The 20,036-nt window shown below is 40.4% G+C and overlaps 2 protein-coding genes across 2 annotated transcripts in view; one reads left to right on the plus strand and one right to left on the minus strand.

Annotated features, from left to right (window-relative positions):
• Positions 1 to 5,089, plus strand: part of polrmt (polymerase (RNA) mitochondrial (DNA directed)) — a 59,054-nt gene extending 53,965 nt beyond the window's left edge. The window contains exon 21 of the mRNA XM_020612282.1: positions 3,454 to 5,089. Coding sequence (XP_020467938.1) covers positions 3,454 to 3,503 — 50 coding nt within the window. The 3' untranslated portion in view covers positions 3,504 to 5,089. The remainder of the gene's footprint in view (positions 1 to 3,453) is intronic.
• A 13,103-nt stretch (positions 5,090 to 18,192) lies between these two features.
• The window catches only part of hcn2b (hyperpolarization activated cyclic nucleotide-gated potassium channel 2b), a 43,842-nt gene continuing 41,998 nt past the window's right edge, over positions 18,193 to 20,036 (minus strand). The window contains exon 8 of the mRNA XM_020612262.1: positions 18,193 to 19,653. Within this exon, the coding sequence (XP_020467918.1) occupies positions 18,680 to 19,653 (974 nt within the window). The 3' untranslated portion in view covers positions 18,193 to 18,679. The remainder of the gene's footprint in view (positions 19,654 to 20,036) is intronic.

Here is a 20,036-nt window from a genome sequence, read left to right on the forward strand (position 1 = left end):
ACTGGGTCGAGGCGTGGATGGCCTAACCACCTCTGGAGCTTCCTCCTGTGAAGAATACCGAGGGGAACCAAGACATGAGTGGCTGACATTGTGCCCAGTAAACGCGTGACAAAAAATGTGCTGCAGAAATGAAAGCACCCTCTGCCTGGCAGAGGACAGCTTCGCTCTCGTGCTGAGAGAGTGCAGGTGCACTCCCAGGTACATGGTTGTTTGGCACGGCACCGGTGAACTCTTCTCCAGTTCACTGCAAAATCCAGCCGTGTCAGATGTTGCAGCAGCACTGCTGTGTGAAAAGCTGCTTGATGTCTGGGCTGAGGAGAGGCAGAACCCCACGTTTAGTTTCGTCGCTCACTTCTTGTGCGGGAGAAAAACTGCCACTCACGCACCAAGAGGTGGGGAGTAGGGAGAGACCACAGAGGGACAAGCAGCGCTGCTAAGTTTTCTGCTGTGGGGAAAACTGTGTTAGGAGAAACAACAGAGCTTTGCTGTGGAGAAAATTTTATCTTAAGCGCATCTCGTATGAGAGAAGATTGTGCACACCCACAGAGAGAGGAGAAACAATTGTCAGAAATTTGCTCTTTATGAATCTGTTGGTGACCCTGAAAAAGGCTGTTGTGTTCAGCGGCAGAGCAGCTGCGTCCTTCGTTGTGGGGTAGGGTTTGTCCCTGCACTAGCTGCAAGCCTAGCAGCTCGGGCACAGTATAGGGTGGCCTGTCTGAGGATCGCAGTGGGGGGAGGGGCAGTGCTCGGTGGTAGAGCGGATTTGCTCCAATAGCTCTGACAGCTGTGACATGTGCAGCCACATGTTGCGTTGGATCATTTCTTTGGTTGCCCAGGCCTTGATGTGCGCCATTGCCACCGCTACAGCGGTACCATGGCTGTCCCAATTTCCTTTGCTGCCTCTGCAGGGAGAGTCCCAGGCCATGCAGTGAGGGAGGAAAAGGATGCGGAGAGGAGACTCGCATTGTTAATCGCCGTACCTGCCTGGGATGCACATTGATGAACCTGGTCCAAGAAGTGACCTGGCCTTGTGAGAGCAGATGAGTGGCCCACCTCCTACCGAAGAACATTGCTTTGAGAGTCAAGATAGAGGAGATGCTTGTTTCCAGTGGCGGACCAGTGGGAAATCCAAGTTGGCCAGACGGGGTGATCGCTCCGCTGCTCCGTATGTAGAAGTCACCCATCATGTTTGATGGGGGGAAGCAGGGGCAACCTGCGGGAGAGGAATGCCCTTGCGGTCTGCTGCCTTTCTGATAATCTCCAGCAGAACGTGGAGCAGAGCCTCGAATGCCAGAGGCTGACCGGTGGCGGGAGCATGCAGCTGAGCCAGAGGAAGCTCGTCTCTGCCGGCATCCATGCCAACCAGTGGACCAGGGGATAGCTGGGGGAACCAGCGATGGTAGGGCCCACCCACGGCGAGTAACTCCAGAGGGTCATCTGCCGTCATTGTCAAGATCCCGCTCTCTGACAGCTAGCAAGCACAGAGGGGACAAGCAGCCTTGGGGGAGAGTGCCAGCTCGGTGTGCTCTGCACCAAGGATGCGGGTCGCTGGGCATGTTGAAGCCCATATCGCAGCCTGGGCACATGGTGACGGCAGTGTGGCTCTGGAGTCCAGCTATGGGAATCTTTGCTCTTTAGCCATGATGAAGGAATGCTCTTTAGACTGCTGAATTAAAAGAGGGAGCCAATCACAGGTCACATTGGCATTAATGCCACCACAGCGGCCCTGTTTTGGGTCAGCCCAGCCGGCTCTGGAGTCCAGCGGTGGAAAACTTTGCTCTTTAGCCATGATGAAGGAATGCTCTTTAGACTGCTGAATTAAAAGAGGGAGCCAATCACAGGTCACATTGGCATTAATGCCACCACAGCGGCCCTGTTTTGGGTCAGCCCAGTGCAGGGCACAGGGCACAAAAGAATCTCTTCAGGACTGCGCATGCGCAAGGGATAAACCCAATAGCGACAGCGCTTTGACAGCAAAGCCTATATGAAATAGAACAATAATTGGCATTTTTGCATTAGAAATTACTCATATACAATAAAACCTTGGATTGCAAGTATAATTCGTTCAGGCAACGTGCTTGTAATCCAAAGCACTTGTATATCAAAGCGAAATTCCCCATAAGGAATAATGGAAACTCAGACGATTCATTCCACAACCACTTATTCATGCAAAAATGATAACAGTAATACAAAATATAGTATAAAGTAAAAAGTAAAACAAATTAACTTGCGCTTTACCTTTGAAAAGAATCATGGCTGGTGTAAGGAAAAAGAGAGGAGCTATTTGCTGGTTCGCTGAAATCTTTTTCTTTTTGTGCTGCTTTAACAAGGAACCTGTCCAATGACACTTGCTTTTGCCTCCTTTTGAGGATTTGGCAGAAATGTGGCATTGCATTGTTGTTAAACAGATTTATCGTTCGTACTGCTACAGCCTTATTCGGGTGGTGATTTCCTACATTTTGCAGTGTTTCCCACATTTTACACATCTCCCTTATAAAATCTTGGGATGTCGGCCACTCGCATACCTCGTTCATGCTTCACGATGATTTCCTTTTTAACTTCCCCCTTAATCACCTACTTTTTATTATCGCCTTTCTTTTCAACCTTTATTTTATCTTCATCGGGGCCATTGTTGCAGTACAGATGTTGACTATATGAGTGAGGCGCTAGAACCATCGGCTCAGTTGTGACGTGACACTCGGCAAACAAAGCGTACGTACTACTCATATTGCAAGACCTCGCTTGTTTATAAAGTTAAAATTTACAAAAAAAATTCAGCTTGTCTTGCAAAACACTCGCAGAACAAGGTTTTACTATAATTAATCAATGATCAGTAGTTGATATTGATTGATTGATTTTATTCTTTCAAACATGCAGAACAGAACAAAATTAGATTATTCTTATGATTGGCCAGTTGCCTCATTATTGCAGCTCTGGATTACACTTAAATATCTCAATATCTTCTGTATGGATGAAACAATTTCTGTGTGAAATAAAATTGTGTGTAAACGTTCACACTCCCCATAAAGTTTAATGATCCTCTGCCTTTCCTCCAGGGGCTTTTTTTTTTTAATTTTTTTTTATTTTATTTTGTGGAGTGTTGATGGTGTGCCATAAAAGCATCCATGTTGTTTAAGCTTAATGTTGAGCATTTAGCTTACAGTGCCATTCCTTACTACTCAATTTTTATGCTGTTTAATTATTGAACACCTGAAATCACACTCAACCGGTAACAGGCTTAGTCATTATTATTATAGAAGAGCCCCAGTCCCCGTTTTTAATTAGAGATATAATGGCTGGTGTTGCCACATCCATAGCTGTTAACATATCTATCTTATGTTGTATATAGTCATTTTAAGTTCAGAATGTTATAAGTTGCATTAACATTTGATTTACTTTGTGTAACTCCAAAGACCTAATCCTGCCCTGATGCTTTTTGTCTTGCTTCTCCAGGTGATTTTGATCTCCAGCAGGTGAAAGAATCCATTTATTTCTTCAGCTGAGAGACTCATGACAGCGAGCCAGTGGAAGGAGATGAGTAGAACTGACAGAATGCAGCAGGGAAGCTGCAGGTCTTGACTGGCTTTGTCTCCCTCAGACATCAGGACATTGATTCGGCCGCATCCCTCCTGCCTCCCAGTCCACAGGCTGGATGGAGCTGATGGAGGTGATCACACACGGCGAACCTGTCTGATTAACTGACTAGTGGGCTGATGGAAGGGAGTGTGGGCTACTTATCCAGGCGAAAGATGAGAGAATCAGCAGTGCATGGGAATGTTAAGACTTCAATCAGTGAAATGTACCTCTTATAATGGATGCTTTGACCATATTCAGGTATATGTGTGTGTGTGTGTGTGTGTGTGTGCGTGCGCGCGTCTGTTCATAATGTGAATTCTGTCATCTCTCCATCACTCAGCAACACTTCTGCTGCTCGATAAGACTTACAAACAGTAATTGCCAGTGATTGGTGATGTGTGTCTGTATATGTGTGCATGGAGTTTTTCATGCCATGAAGTCCTCCACCAAGCACTGAAACTGCCTCTACTACTCTCTCACCTAATCAACAGTCCTGTCACTTGCTGGATGACAGGATGCTCTCTGACACCATGTTCTAACATTTCAATTTTTTTCTGAAAAAAGAGATTAGAGAAGAAAGGATGACTCAAAGAGAAATGTGGAAGGATGAGTGAAGAAAGCATTGTGTCCATGATTCTTACTCTCTTGGAGTGAATGAGCACATGACAGTTACCCCTAAAATAAATGTTTCTTATAGCCTCTCCTTACTCATTTAATGGTTTAAAGAAATAGCTGGTATTCTTATTGCTTAAATGGGATGAATGAGGCAGTCTGCTCTTTAGTTATCTGCATATTTCAGTCCTATTGTGTATCATGTGATGAAGGCCTCCATTTAGATGCACCAAAAAAGGGGTTGCGAGCTTCACTAATAAACTCAGATCTTATTCTTCTGAGCCAGTGCCACATCTAGAAGTAAAAATATCAGAAGTGCTATCTGCTCATTCCTGGAGCAACACTTTCAGACAAAAGGTGCTGTTGATGTCCAAAGGCAAATGTAGGCTTAGCCAAACAAAGCTGGCTGAGTGACAATATAATGAAATGAAATCATTTTCAAGGGGGCATAAATAGTGCAGTGATTAGACAGTAGGCTCTCAGATTTGCACTGAAACAATTACATGGAGGTGCTTTTCATATTTTTAGACAACTTCCAAATTTGACTTGCTATTTTAGGAATACTGAAGCTTCATAATGAACATAATGAAAGTGAAATTTAAAGTGAACTGTTCTAATGCTTGGTGTGCTCTCTGTGGGAGCCATCCATTAATATTGCCAAACTACAAGAATATTCACACATCCTGAATAAAAATTGGATATTGGAGGTTGAAGGGTTTGTGCTTACTCATCTGATTAGCATTGGCTACATAAACCTGATTCCTGTCTGTGTTTACAGACATTTCAAAAGAAAGCGGGCCTTTAATGGCACTAGAAGACAATAACTTACACTGTGTGCACAATTATTAGGCAAGTTGTATTTTAGAGGATTAAATTTATTATTGAACTACAGTGCTCTTGGTCAATCCAAAATGTTAATAAACCTCAAACTTGAATATTTAAGAAAATAAAAGTGATGTTTTGGCTTTCGTAGGAGAATGTATATGTGCACACAATTATTGGGGAACTGTTTGCATGTTGAATTATGCAACTAAATGAAAAACGAACATTTTCCCATCTCACATCTGTTAAAGTGAGAACAATAAACAACTCAAGTTTTACAAATAATAATTTCAGAAAAAAAATAAATAAATAAAAAATCTGTGACCAATATAGTCACCCTTCTTTTCAATAACGGTCATAAGCCTTCCATTCATGGAGTCTGTCAGTTCCTTGATCTGTTGACAATCAACAGTCAGCAAGCACAGCCTCCCAGACACTGTTCAGAGAGGTGTACTGTCACCGTAAATCTGTTTAAGAAGGGCCCACAAGTTCTCAGTAGGGTTTAGGTCAGGTGAGTAAGGGGGCCATGTCATTATTCGTCCATCTTTAAGGCCCTTTCTGGCTAGCCTGGAGCACGTCGATGCATGCAATGGAGCATTGTCCTGCATTAAAATCATGGTCTTCTTGAAAGATTGAGGCTTTTTCCTGTACCATTGCTTGAAGAAAGTGTTTTGAAGAAACTGACATTAGGTTTGGGAGTTGTATTTGAGTCCATCTTCAACCCAGAAAGGACCAACTAGCTCATCTTTAATAATACCAGCCTATACCAGTACCTTGTCTCCACCTTGCTGGCATCTGATTCGAAGTGGAACTCTGTCCCCGTTACTGATTTCTCAACACGTTTCTTGTGACTATTTGCAACAAAACATTTGAAAGCCAGAATATGGTAGTTTAATTTAGCATAAGCAGTGGAAGCAGAGTGAAACTGCTAGCATGACTCTATCAAATATAAAATCGCCTTCTAACACATCTAAAATTTAATGTTATACAACCTCAAATCAGAAAGGTTTGGGACAGTATGTAAAATTAAAATAGTGATTTGTCAATCATGTGTCCTGCATTACATTGAAAACGATAAAGCAGCACATTTTTTATTTGTAATACCTCATCAGTTTTATTGTTTGTTTGAAATAAACGGTTCAATTCTGATGTCATAGTACATTCCAAAAAAACTGCTGCATTTCAGGGCTGGTAATGTGTTAAAACAATGAAATGATGATTCTATTTGAAACAGGTGATGTCAACAGGTGACTGTAATGATGATTTGGTACAAAAGGCCAAACCTGGCCACCTGGGCATCAGCACCTTCTACTGCAACTGGATTCTAGACTTTCTGACCAGCAGGCCTCAGCATGTTAGGTCAGACAGCACCTGCTTTTTCACCATTATCCTCAACACCGGTATACCACAGGGGCTGTGTGCTGCGCCCATTCCTCTACTCTCTTTTCACCCACAACTGCAGGCCTGTGCATGGCTCCAACACCATCATAACGTTTGCAGACAACACGGTGATCGGCCTTATCAGCGACAATGATTAGACAGCCTACAGGAAGGAGGTACAGCACCTGGCTGTATGGTGTGCTGACAATAACCTGCTCCTCAACACCAAGAAGACCAAGGAGTTCATTGTGAACTACAGGAGGGAGAAAGGAGACACACACAGCCCCATCCATATTAACAGGATGGCTGTTGAACGTTGCTCCAGCTTCAAATTCCTGGGAACCCACATCTCAGAAGATCTGTCCTGGACCACCAACACCCGCAGCCTGGTTAAGACGGCTCACCAGCACCTCTTCTTCCTGAGGACACTGAAGAAGAACTACCTGTCTTCAGCCATCCTGGTGAACCTCTACAGCTGTGCCATCAAGAGCATCCTGACCAGCTGTATCACAGGCTGGTATGGAAACGGCTCTGTCTGCGACCACAAGGTGCTGCAGCAGGTGGTGAAAACTGCTCAACGCATCACAAGGACTCCACTTCCAGCTACTGAGGGTGTCCACAGGGAACACTGTCTCTGATGTGCTCGCAGCATTCTCAAGGACTCCTCTCACCCTGCTCACAAACAGTTTGACCCCCTACCCTCTGGGAGGCCCTTCAGGAGCCTCTGGACTAAAATCGGTAGACTCAGGAACAACTCCTTCCCCACAGCTGTCTCCTTACTGAACTCTGTCCCCCGTTGACCCTCCTCTGCCTTCCTATACCACTACACACACCTCATTCCTTCTCACCTCTCCTCCTGGGACTAATGCAATACACTTCTGTTACCTGTAACACTGAAGTGATCTGGTGTGGATGCTTCTTACCCAATTATTTATTGTGTGGATGCGGAATCAGCAGCATTTCTCTTGCAAAAATAAAGTATATCTAATGTGTAGAATAAACTGAACTGTTCATTGTTTTAAATATACCACACCTGTTTGAGTGTTTGTCCAAGAGGTTTATACATTATTGCTGTTCATAAAAAATGTTACATTTTATCTTTAATTGCAAACTTTTGGGGAAAAAAATATTTGCAGTTTTGATGCAAATGCTTTATCGCTGTTTGTGGATTAAAGCAAAATCCTGTGAACTGGGACAATATTACTTACTTTTACTTACAAGTACTGTAAGTAATAAATCATATAACATACATGATAGGATTTGTTTTATTAATTTTTTTTTTAGCTTAATATATGTTTCTAAAGGTAATGATTAACTGAGTCAAATCAGTGGTAAATCTAAATTTGGATGGCCATCATTCCAAACCATATGAGCTGTAAGATTAGGTGCACCATGTGCTGGATGTTGCCCAGGACAGGTTTGCTATCTAGCTGCCAGATGTGGGCCAGTCAAGGACCGTCATTCCAAACCAAATTTGAGGATAAGACAGAGGTGCATCTGGGCCAGATCCGGTTCAGATCAGGTTTTCTATCTAGACGCCGGATGTGGGCTAGTCAAGGACCGTCATTCCAAACCAAATGTGAGCCATAAGACAGAGGTACATCTGGGCCAGATCAGGTTTGTTATCTAACTGCCGGGTGTGGGCCAGTTAAGGACCATCATTCCAAACCAGATGTCAGCCGTAAAACAATTGTGAGTCTGGGCCGGATCTGGTCCACACAAAGTTTGCTATCTGGATTGTCTCGTGGTCTCCAGGGCTGATGTGATCTCTGGATTCAAATACGATCATGTCTCATCTATGTCCAGTAGGTGCCCTCCACTAAGGAAGGTCACTCTGCTGATAGCTATGTAAGCCATACCACGTTCAAAAATGTTCTTCAGTGAAACTATGGCTGATGTCTTGTTGGCTTGTTGTCATTCTCTGAACCTTGTGGATTGTATCAGTCCTCTGTTTCAGGTTGTGTGCTCTTTCTATGTACACTAGATTGTCAGCTGCACACGATGCTCTGCAATGACTGTTCCTTCCAGCTGTTTCATTGTCCATTTTGCGTCCAAGCTTAGTGACGTGCACAGTCATTTTGTTCATCTCATCCTTCAGCTATTTCAACAAAGAACTTCAGCCATTTCTTCTCATCATTTAGCTGTTTCAGCAATTGATTTCAGGCATTTTCAGGGCGGTCCTTCAGCATATCAGCATCCACACGCATTTTCGACAGAAAATGCATTTCTCTAGTTTGAACATACTCTACTCACAGAATACTGCTCTGTATTCATTTACACACTGTACAATTGCAGATACTGTATATTTCTTTATCTTTGCACTATTTACATCCACTGAACTGTTCACTCATGTAACTTATCTTATTCTGCACTATTTCATTCCATGTCATCCCATTGCACTAATGTTCTATAGCTTTATGTACATTATCCATTACTGTAATTTAAATCCATAGTCTGTTGTATATTGTACATTACCCTACATATTTATTGGTAAATTAGCTCTGACTGTTCATACTGTAGATACTGCGCACTCTGCACTGCTGGTTAGATGCTAAACTGTATTTCATTGCCTTGTACTTGTACATGGGTAATGACAATACAGTTGAATCTAATCTATTCTAAAGTGGCATCTAGGAAAGGCCGAGCCCTTTAGGAGCAAAGATGGGGCGAGGAGCGTCAGTTTGCTGACATATGCATACAACCCCAGCTTGTCTCTTCTTTCCCCTCATCTTTTTAAGAGCTCTGTCCTGTAAAGTGCTCTCAGTATCTCACATACTTAATATATATTTTTAGGCAGTTGCCTAAATGTTCTGCTCTACATGACCTGAGCTGTACTGGTGGATGGTGGAGGCTGAGGGTATAAGTGGTTCAGTCAGTATCTGTGGCTCATGTCACAGGAGGGGGTCAGATGGCTATGAATTAGCTTTAAAATGTTGCAGTTAAAATTGTAAAATGACAGAACATGTAGCAGCGTTAGTGCAGAGCAGCAGGTGAAGGAACTTGCACAACAGCCGTTTTTGTTGAGATGAAAATTCCTGTAATTTTCCATTGACGCTGGCTGAGGGAGTAAACAGGATATTGAAGATGCACTTACAGCACATTGCAGTTGCTCTGTAGGTTGATGGGACTGGTGATCAGTGATGTCTGCCGTTGGTTCACAGTGCTACACTGTTCCAGTCTTCAGTAATTTCACAGAGCGTGTAGGAGGCAGTTGGATAACTTCCACTAGCGGTCCTCTCCAAAGATGAACACATCTTGTTGATTATTTAGTATAAGGGAAATACAGTATATAGTGCAAAGGTCGAGTAGGGGATGGCATTGAAAATAACGTACATTGGACAGCCCATCAGTCATGTGCGTCTGTTGATAAATGGAAGCACAAACTTTTTCTTTTCCACTTTGAGGCCACATATCTATTTTTTATGCCTGGCAGATAGATCTGCCTCTGTATATGATGATGTCATTAAAATAGCAATATTCCTTGTCCTTGCTTTACAGTAACTTTCAAAGGAACATGGGATGCGCCTGCTATTATAAAATGTCCTTTGCAGTGTAAATTAGTCTCTGTACTCTGGGGCCTCTGCATATTCCGAATAAGTAATAAAAGTTCTGTCTTGATGTACAAGGCAGTCAGGTTTAGACAGGATATTTACTGGTGTTATTTTTATCTTTATTTTAATGTGGTTACTTCTAGAAAAAGTAAGTGAACCATTAGGAATGTCCTGCTTTTCTAAATGATTTGGTCACAAAATGTAAGCTTCATCTAAGTTACAATGTGATTTAGGCTATTACAAATTGTAATGTTTTGTCTTTATTGAACCCAGTACTTAAACAACAAAATGGTGCTGGTGTTAAACCTTAATGAAGCTACAGATACTGAACCCATTGTGTTTTGCTTTATGTATCATTATCTGTGTTTTGCAGTGTCAGATACATGTCCATTAACTTTAAAAGGGAGCTTCTCCCATTTTCATTCATTCCCATTATACATTTATAAAGCATTAGTTCAGGCATGTATGTTTCCCACTTTACAATAAGCATCACAAAGCGCATTAACAAATGGTTAAGTAATGGCTATTCACCACTGTGACACACTTTTATAGAGCATTCATAAATGCATAATTATGAGTAAGTAATGCTTACAGTACGCAGCAGGGGTGGGTAAGTCAGGTCCTCGAGAGCTACCGCTGTGCATGTTTTCCAACTATCTATACCCTACCCACTGCTGGACGACTGGATCATGTGTATTCAGTCAATCAGAAGCTGAAAGATACCATCTTAGAAGAAGGTGGAGTGAGGACATATGAAGGGAAGTCATAGGGTGGAGGATTGTGGACAATTATTACTCTTAAATGAACATTAAAACAGCCTTCTTCTAATGAAACTGCTAAGCGATGAACTTCATGAAATACATGTTAATATCTTTATCGACTATTTACTAGTGTTAAGAGACATTTAAGTTATTTAATGCTTATTATTGTATTAAATTTTTAGTTAATGCTTATTAATGTGTTAACTGTTAGCAGTCATTAAAAACTTTAATATGAGTTAATACTTTAATTAACATGAAAAACATTAGTAAATGATTAATAAATGAATTAGTTACCTATTAGTTAATGCTTATTAATTAATGTACCTTTATTGTAAAGTGTTAGTTACCCTTTGACTTTTGGACCCTGATCCAAACATTAAATAAAGTCACTCTGACAGCCAAGGGGTCTAGAATTCAAACCGCCTATGAGTGACCTGTTTAGTGAAACTTAACATCTGACTTTGATTTGAATTTTTAATTTGATTGTCTTGAAAGCTGGAAATGAAGCAGCAGCATAGCAAATGAGGCCAGGTTATTGTGTTTCTGTGTGAAGTTGGTCTACTTCAACAGTTCAGCTAGACTGCATCAAGTGGAGGCCCAAGTTACTCATAAGTGTGAATGTGACTCTCTATTTGTGGTACAGCGAGGCCCTTTTGGGACTCGCACCTAAAGCATGCAGGGATATAGGCTCAAGCCAACTGTAACCACAAATAAAATCAAGCTGGTAAAACTAATGGACAATGTGACTGAAATAGCAGATAAAATATGCTCTGTTCAAAATTGAAAAACCAGTGAATATTTGGCATGACAGATGCACAAGACTTTAAATTACATGTTTGCTGATACAATAATATGCGAGTAGCGGGCTACGGTGTGTCACATGATGCCACACCTGTAGAAGTTAGTCTGTCACATTTAGCATAAACAGTAGTGTTGGGTTTTTAGGAAGCTCTTTATTGTAGCAACAGTATCATCAGAAAGTGGACACTACAGAAGTGTTGGTCACTACCTACCAGGCATACCAGACCTGGAAGCCACTCATTGATATCTGAACCACTTACTGGCACTGAGAGCACTTTGATTTCCTTGCCAGGCTCCTGGGCACTCCCAGCCTATCTCTTGCCCCATGGCGCCGTGAATGGCTAGCACTTAGTGGCACTAGCAAGGCAGCAGAGTGTACAGATGGACTTGGAGGGAGCAAATCAGGCTGGAATTCCCTGTCAGCAGGGAAGAGTAGGCAGGTGGTAGGCAGCATAGTGATGAAGCAGACAGAGATAGGCGGTACAGTTCTGGTACGCGTGTGTTCATGTTGGGTATTAGTCTCCTTGGTCAGACTTTGACTGATGGCCAGTGATAAGTTGATTAACAACACATAGTAACAGTGCAAACATCTGGTGTCAGCAAACTGGATCTGTTAAAAAAAAGCCAATGTTTTTCTTTCCTTTTAATGTTTAAATCTAATTGAATTAATATTTTCTAAGTGAACATATCATTTTAGGACATTAACAACTGTGCCTGTGGACTACTGTAATCTACTAAATCCAGAGCCCTTAAAATAGAAGAGTTATAGCACTGAGTGCTCAAAAAGGGTAGTGGGTTGTGTGACTCAAGTAGCTTCAGATGATAGTTCCAAACAGATTCAGATTCTTTTTTTTTATCTGTAGGGAACAGCAGGATTTATCAGCAAATAGTTACTTTTAATGAGATGAACACCTTTCCAAACTAATTCTATGTTCTATTGTTGTTGGTTCCTCAGCTAATTTATCTAGTTAGCTACATACTTAATACCTATGTAGTACCTATGTACCTGACACAATATTTGAGGGAGACAGAAATGTTGTCAAATGTGTATAAATGTTCTGGCACGTTGCTAACTTAGAATGTGACAAGTATAATTGTTGCTATTGATTTTACCTTCTTACTTTAGAAGATAGCAGCCAAGTCAGCATAACTCGGTGTCACTTGCTCCTAATGTTTAGGACTATTCAACATTCCCATGAGCCATCATTACTGTATAATAATAACAAAAAAATACTTATAGAATCAGTGGAGATGTCACTTCCCTTCTTATTCCACTTTAATTAAAACTACAGAACCTTTTGTTCTTTGAATTTTAACTTCAGTTGTGTTTGTAGTCTTTTCGTTTTCCCCTTTCAAGACCATTTCTCCCATATGTGCAGGGAATGCTCTGCAAGAGCAGCCACACACACACACAAACAAAACAAAACAAAGTATCATTCCATAAAATGCCTTATCAAGAGTCATTAGTCAAATTTTACACACAGTAGCCTTTTCAAATTCATTGTCATGTTTCATTGGACTATTGTTGAGTGTTTTCAAAAATCAAAATTTTACAGTTAAACTCTGGAGTGACAAGAGTCAAGAGCAGGAAAAAAAAGATTTACTAACTAGTCCACTGATTTCATACTTTGCCCATTGGCTCAATTGGATTCTCACTGGATTCTGATTCTATTTCTGGATATTAATGAAACAAACTAATCAAACCCTCCCCAATGGTATTGTATGATGGATAAGAATCTATCATCAGTCCATTAAAAATGTTTACATGGTAGAGTGTGTAGAGAAGCTGGTTAGCCTATGTAACAGTAAGGCCAGTATGTCCATCAGACATATTAGCCTTACTGTATGTCACTTGAAAATATCCTGGAAAATTAATTTCTTGAAGAGTGGGACATTTCTTTAGGATTCCAGGTCCTTCTATATTCTTGATTCTGATTGAGGGATGGATAGACATCATAATACTGCATGCAAGATATAATGAAATGCATTTCTAAAATATTTAACACATACAGTAAGTAGGCTTTACAGGTGTCATATTTTCTAACGAAAGCATTCACATACTCAACAGGTTGATCTGATATGCCACAAATGAAATATTGTAATCTTTTGCTATGCTTGAAATAATAATGAAATAATTTCAATCAGTAAGAATGAAAACAATCAGGAACAAAGATTCAGAGGCCACTGACACAGGAATAACATCACTAACAGAAGGCGGAGGCATTCACCATTACAGTACATGCCTTTATTGCATTAAGAAGTTCTGTTTCTATGAGGAATATGCATAACTGTTTACGCCTGATAAACTGATCAACCTTTTGTGCTTTTCCAACATGCTTACCTAAAATTAATTATGTAAACATAAAGCTGTGGAATCACACTCTATTCAAATACAATTTATTGTTTTCTGTTTTACATGTATTGCAGTATAACTGACAGTGATATTTGCATTGGAAGAAGCTAGCAGTTTTTACAGCCACATACACAAAGAATATAGTACATGTATGTGGAGACTACAATGTATGCTAGGCACTAGGTATGCACAGTACAGGTTTTAGATGAGACAAATGTAAAGTGGCTCCATTTATAAAAGGAAAAAAAAAAAAAAAAACGGGTCCATGACACTAGACACATGTAACAGCACTGCCAGTGTTTGATTTCAGAGATTATTTGGTTCAGGTTCAAGATTACTAGTGAAGTGTGTTTGCTAGTGTACATTTGTCTGTAGTGTATTAACTTATTGATAGATATTGGCTTTGTACAGTACTTATTAACTTAGTTTTATTGAGTGCTATGCGCTATTGCTCACACTAACGGGTCTGGGATCTGCAAATGAAAGCAAGAAAGAGGTGTGTCAACAAAAATTAGGCATGTAAAGGGGAAAAAATATATGAATGCTGACTAATTGCTGTTTGATATTCAATCATATTGTATTGTATCCTGCAAAATAGAGTGCCGTAGTAGTGACTCCGACAACCTGGAACTGAGTTAGCATTTTTGCATTTCTGGTTCTCTCACCCTGAAGTCCGCAGGTTTTTGATTATGCCTGGTTTTGTGTAGAAACAGATCCTGTAGTGTGAGGGGTTTACAGACATGATGTTAATGCTCCTGACTGGCTCAGAGTTTATCTGTTTTTAAATCATAAATATCAAACATGCTTGATATTTACAATCTCCGGACTGGCCTACAAAAAAATAAATGAATAAATCATCCTTAGGGCACTCTATACAGTAACAGCTAGTATGAAAAAAGGCATATTTTTCTCAATGCTGTTGTTATTGGTCAATAAGAGAAAACAAATCTGAACTCATTCGCATAAATGTACATTTGTCACAAAGTTGGACACCAAAATATTATTCTTGCTTGATTCAAATGAACAGCCCTTGTAGGTGAACATTTTATATTTTCTGTTTCTCCATGATTTACCGCATTAACAATCCTAAAAATACTTGTGAATAAAAAGTTGAATAGGAAATAGTTTTAGCTCTGTAGAAGCTATAATATTACAGGCAGGATAAATGAAAAAGGTATTTAGAAAGGACAAAACTTGGCAAATACAAATTATGCTGTTGATGTTGCTGCTGCCGCATCTTATGTGTGTGGCACAGATGCCATCCTCACCATAGCCCGGAGGCTGAACTGAAAACACTGAACAGCTGAGTTGTTGTAATGCTGACATAAAACTAAACATGTTTGTCCAGAAGGAGAGGAAAGTGCATTTACAGACGTCTGGGCAACATGCTACATAATTAGCTGATGGCATAGAAGGGGGAAAAATCAAAATGCAGCATTAGTCACAAGTAAAAGATTAACAAATGGACTGTTACGTAAGATTGAAAAAATGGGGGGAAAAACGTACAAAAAAGAAACCATGCAGACCTCATAGCAAATGTCACAGCAGTATATACAAAACCTGGGTGGTATGGGGAGCAACAGTAGAAAAACAAGTGATATTGTAATGCAAATAGTTTGGTTTGTTTTGCTTTAATTATTATACTACAGTAATATCTGTTTACATCCAGATAATATGCATTTTGTCATAGATTAAAAAGCTAGTCCATTTTCTTTTTAGTATGTCTACAGTTACAGTAAACTAGCCTAAATAAATAAGTAGTCTGGTTTGCATGATGCATACTATGTTAACACATAGAAATAACAACTATGTCAACGTATTGTCACTGAAAAGTGTTTTAAATCTAAATCTCAGTTCAAGTTCTTCCAAAACCAGACTTTAAACAAATTCTCAGTAGTTTGGGAACTCAATCTAAAGCTTGAAATAGTGCATCTCCTTTAACACCTACAGGGTACAACAGAACATCGTCTGCAAAAAAAAACTTTCTCAAACAGTTATTGCTTTGTTTGCTAAACTTTGCTTTCAGACCATGTGAAATCATGACTGAATGGGTTTAGTGTATTTTCTGATCTGTACATCAGTCAGTGCGAAGAACTCAGTCTGTGTGACATAACATTCATATCTTAACATTGGCACAGAAACGATTCCAGGCTTTGACACTTTGGTTTGACTCTGTTCATTTGTGGGGATGGTTTTGGATCATTGAGCTTGATTGACCAATATCTGCTTTAATTTCATTTCAGCTATTAACCCTCTTTATTTAATCAACTGATCTTGCTTAAATCTCCTTTCATTCTCTCTCACATTAGATGCTTTCCACTGATGTAACAAAATGTCTCTAAATTAATTTTGTGACTGAATGTATTTCTTAGTCCAAGTTCAGTACACTATTCTCATAGCAAGCCTCTATATTAATTATTTTTGAGCATCCAAAGAGTTTCCATAGGGCATAATTTGGGCATAAAACAAAAACACAACAGACTTATAAAAACACTTAAAATCATCAACTTTGTCCGCTTTGGGATGGTCAGGGTGGGAAACTGAACTGAAAATAAACAGTGACAATACAAAATGATTATAGGAGAGGAACTCATTATTGGCAGTGTATAATGAAACCCAATCGAAGGAGAATAACAACGATCCCAAGCAGACTCGAGGGAATCCAATTTCCACTCTCATTACCCAGTAATGGCTCAGACATTAGTGAAATGAGGTAAATAGAATTTCAGGTCTGGGGAAAAAAGGTTCCCATCCTGATGCTTTTGCACACAAATCAGCAGCATCTAATGAACTCTCAGTGAGGCATTAATGACAGAGGTACACTGCAATATATCCTGCAAAGTATCTGCACTGTTCTTGGCTGCTGATCAAAGCTGTAGTTTTTACAGTTGGGCTGAATGTATGAATTGACTTTGGCATCCAGAGAGTCAGTAAACTCACATTTCTTGCAAGAAATGTGAATTGGTTAGAAAAGAATGGATCTGAATTTTGATTGAGTTTGAATTTACATTGTGACTTGTATAAAATTCATAGCAATTAACTTAAAGTGAATTATCACTTTAAAAATACAATAGAATACTTTCCCAAAGTGTGAGATATTACCACTCACATGACAGTCCTTAAACCCATTACTCTTAAAAGGGGGTGTTGTGTTGGTAAGATATACTATTATTAGCTCTAGTTTACTGATGAATTTTTAAGTTGCATAAATCAATTTTGGGTCAAATTACATAACAAGACAGTTGTAACAAATTATCACTTTAAAAGTTAATATAGCAAAAGTGATAACAAAAAAAACGTTTACTTGCACATCCAGCTGATGGGAGCAAATGCATCATCCCAAACAAATCTGACTTTAACTTGAGTTTACTAAACTAACAGGGGATTTTCACTTAACTTTGTCTTTGTTGTTGATGTGCAAATCACACATAGTTTAGAGTAGCTTTTTTGCTTGAAATCAGATGCTTATTCAGGCTGGAAAAAGGACTGCTGAGAACTGAATTATACCACACCAAATATTTGTAGGTTCAAAACAATAAGTTAAAAGAGGCAAACAAGCTCCATAGAGATGCAGAGTTGAGTGATCATTCTCTATGCGTCCATCAGTCTCATTGCATTATATGTCATTATTTGTTTTACTCGTAATATCAACAAAATTGATTAATGCACTTTTAAGTTAAACAAACATGCAGACATTTCCTATAGAAATCAATTTGACTGGAACAAGACAATCTCTCCCACAGCTGTCGTTTCAGAACTCAATTCTGAAAACCCTAGTTTGATTTATATTAAAACGTATTCACCCATTCATATCAATAGTATGGGGAAATATATGGCTTAGATATTAAAGGTAGTTAAAGGAGACTGTGTTTGTCTCTCATTGGTGAATGTTATCCAATTTGTGCTTACACATTTGGTCAGTAGAATTTTTTGAAGGAATAATAAAAAAAGAAAACCACACTAATTTAATCATCCGTTTTTGTGACTTTTTATGAAACCACAATTATTATGCCTTTGTGAGGAGATTCTTATACATCCAGTCTAATGACAAAATATGGCAGATATAGGTGATAACCCCCATTAAAATGCCAACTCCTGATGTCAGAGAGAGGTCCCTAGTATTCTTTCAGTCCCACCAGACCTCAAATTTGCATTCAATGAGGTCAGTAAAAGGGAAGCGTATAGAGCCCAGATGGTGACTTTAAATGCTGGCATTGAATGTAAATTAAAGTGTCTCACTGAAAAAGACTGACGTCAACAAAAAACAGAGGGACACCATATCAGAATTTAAAAGATATAAAACAAAAAAGAGAATAAGATTTATTTCTCATTTTTCAGTTCTAATACTTTAATGCCAGTACATTGTTTTTCAGTATTTTAATGCCAGTGTTTGCTTTTTCACTTTAGGTTGTGTTTTCAATGCCAAATTTTATTTTCAAAGTCAAAATTTTATAGTCATCTTCCTGGTTCCATAAACGTAAAGCAGATATGCCCATATGTTGACTATGTTATGAAATACATTAAATATAGAAGGCAGAGATGGGAAGATGCTATTTTGCCACTACTGTTCTGTGCATCTATTGTAATCTGTCTGAGTAGAAACATCTCAATGCTGCAGAATCAAAAATCACCATATTGACTTTATGTTAGAACAGTCTCCGCTCAGATTGTTCCTGCTGCCACTCATTCAGTATTCATACATTCGAATAATCAAACCGAAGTGGGTAGAGAGAAGAGAAACTGCAGGAGGGAGAACTGAAACCCCTCCATGTCCCTGCAGTCAAGCCACTCGGCGAGTCAGTACAACAGAGGTTTAATTAGGATCACAAGTTTGAGGACAGCCTGGATCTGACTTTGATGTGCTCTGTCTCAGGAAGGCTCACTATAGAGTCCTTCTTGGGTAGTCCTGAGTCAGCCCCAAGACCTGTTCCTACACCCCCTACTGCCAGCCCTACACTAGCTCCAAAACCCTGCACAGGACCAGGCAGGGATGCTACAGGGAATGCCCCCACAGACATCTGGTGGGGCAATACAACCCGGTGTGGTATAGCACTCCAGATGCCTGTGTGACCTGATGGGGTCTGAGGGGGTCCAATGGAAGTGGAGGAGACTCGTGTAGAGTGGGGTGGACTAAGGGCACCAGAATGTGCCCCCTCGTGAGGCAGTGATGGCTGTGAGGCTGACAGTGCCCTGGCGTCTTGGCTCAGACTGCCCATTTGCAAGGAATGGATACTCTTATGTGTGCTGGGCCAGTGTGCAGGGCTGGCTATGTGCTGCTGGGCTAGAGAAAGCTGGGAGCCTGATGTGGGACGAGCCACAGCGCTGGATCCATACTGGAATGATCGTCCTCCAACTGCCAGTGGGCTCTGGATAGGAGGGCTGGACAAGACTGGAGCAAAGGCACCAGAAGCAAGGAGTTGAGACTGCAAGGGAGAAGCTGCGACAGGGCTGGACACACTTTGCATTACCTGGAATCTCCTCACCATTCTGGGGGACTGCAGGGTCCCTGCCCCCATCGAGTTCCCTTGCACAGGGGGATAAAAATTCAAGGCTACGGCCTGCTGTAAAGAGGCAATTGCTGAATTCTGGGGCTGGGTGAAGGAACCTGGAGGAGTGAAAATCCCACCGGGTGGAGGAGGTGTCATGGACATGGCTTGTGGTTGTGGTACATCCACCTGTTGAACCATCTCACGATCATATTTAACTATCTCTTGGATCATCTCATTCTCACGGTTGTTGAACACACCAGAGTTCAGATCATGCTGAACTTTGTGCATCAGGATTGAGTTCTTTTTACCTGCAATCACATGGAAACACAAAGTAGCATTATTACAGAAGTAGACATTAGTAGGTGGTGCTAAAAAATTATTTTTTTCGCCAAGTTTGGTTACCTCATATTTTTACCTGCCTCTACTTTAGTCAGCCACAATATTCATTAGCCATATCTCCTTCTTTCGGCTAGGTAGAATCATCTGTTTCCACCTAACTCTATCCTCAGCATCCTCTACTCTTACCCCAATTAACTTCTGTCCTCTTTTAGCACATCCATATATCTCCTCATGACACCTTTCTCCACCCACTCCAACCCGCCTGCATTCGCCTCTTCACCTCTTTCCTACACTCCCCATCACACTGGACTGTTGACCCCAAATACTTAAACTCCTGCACCTTCTTGACCTC

The sequence above is a fragment of the Monopterus albus genome, unplaced genomic scaffold (assembly GCF_001952655.1).
Source record: "Monopterus albus unplaced genomic scaffold, M_albus_1.0 scaffold122.1, whole genome shotgun sequence".
In the NCBI taxonomy this organism is placed as follows: Eukaryota; Metazoa; Chordata; class Actinopteri; order Synbranchiformes; family Synbranchidae; genus Monopterus; species Monopterus albus.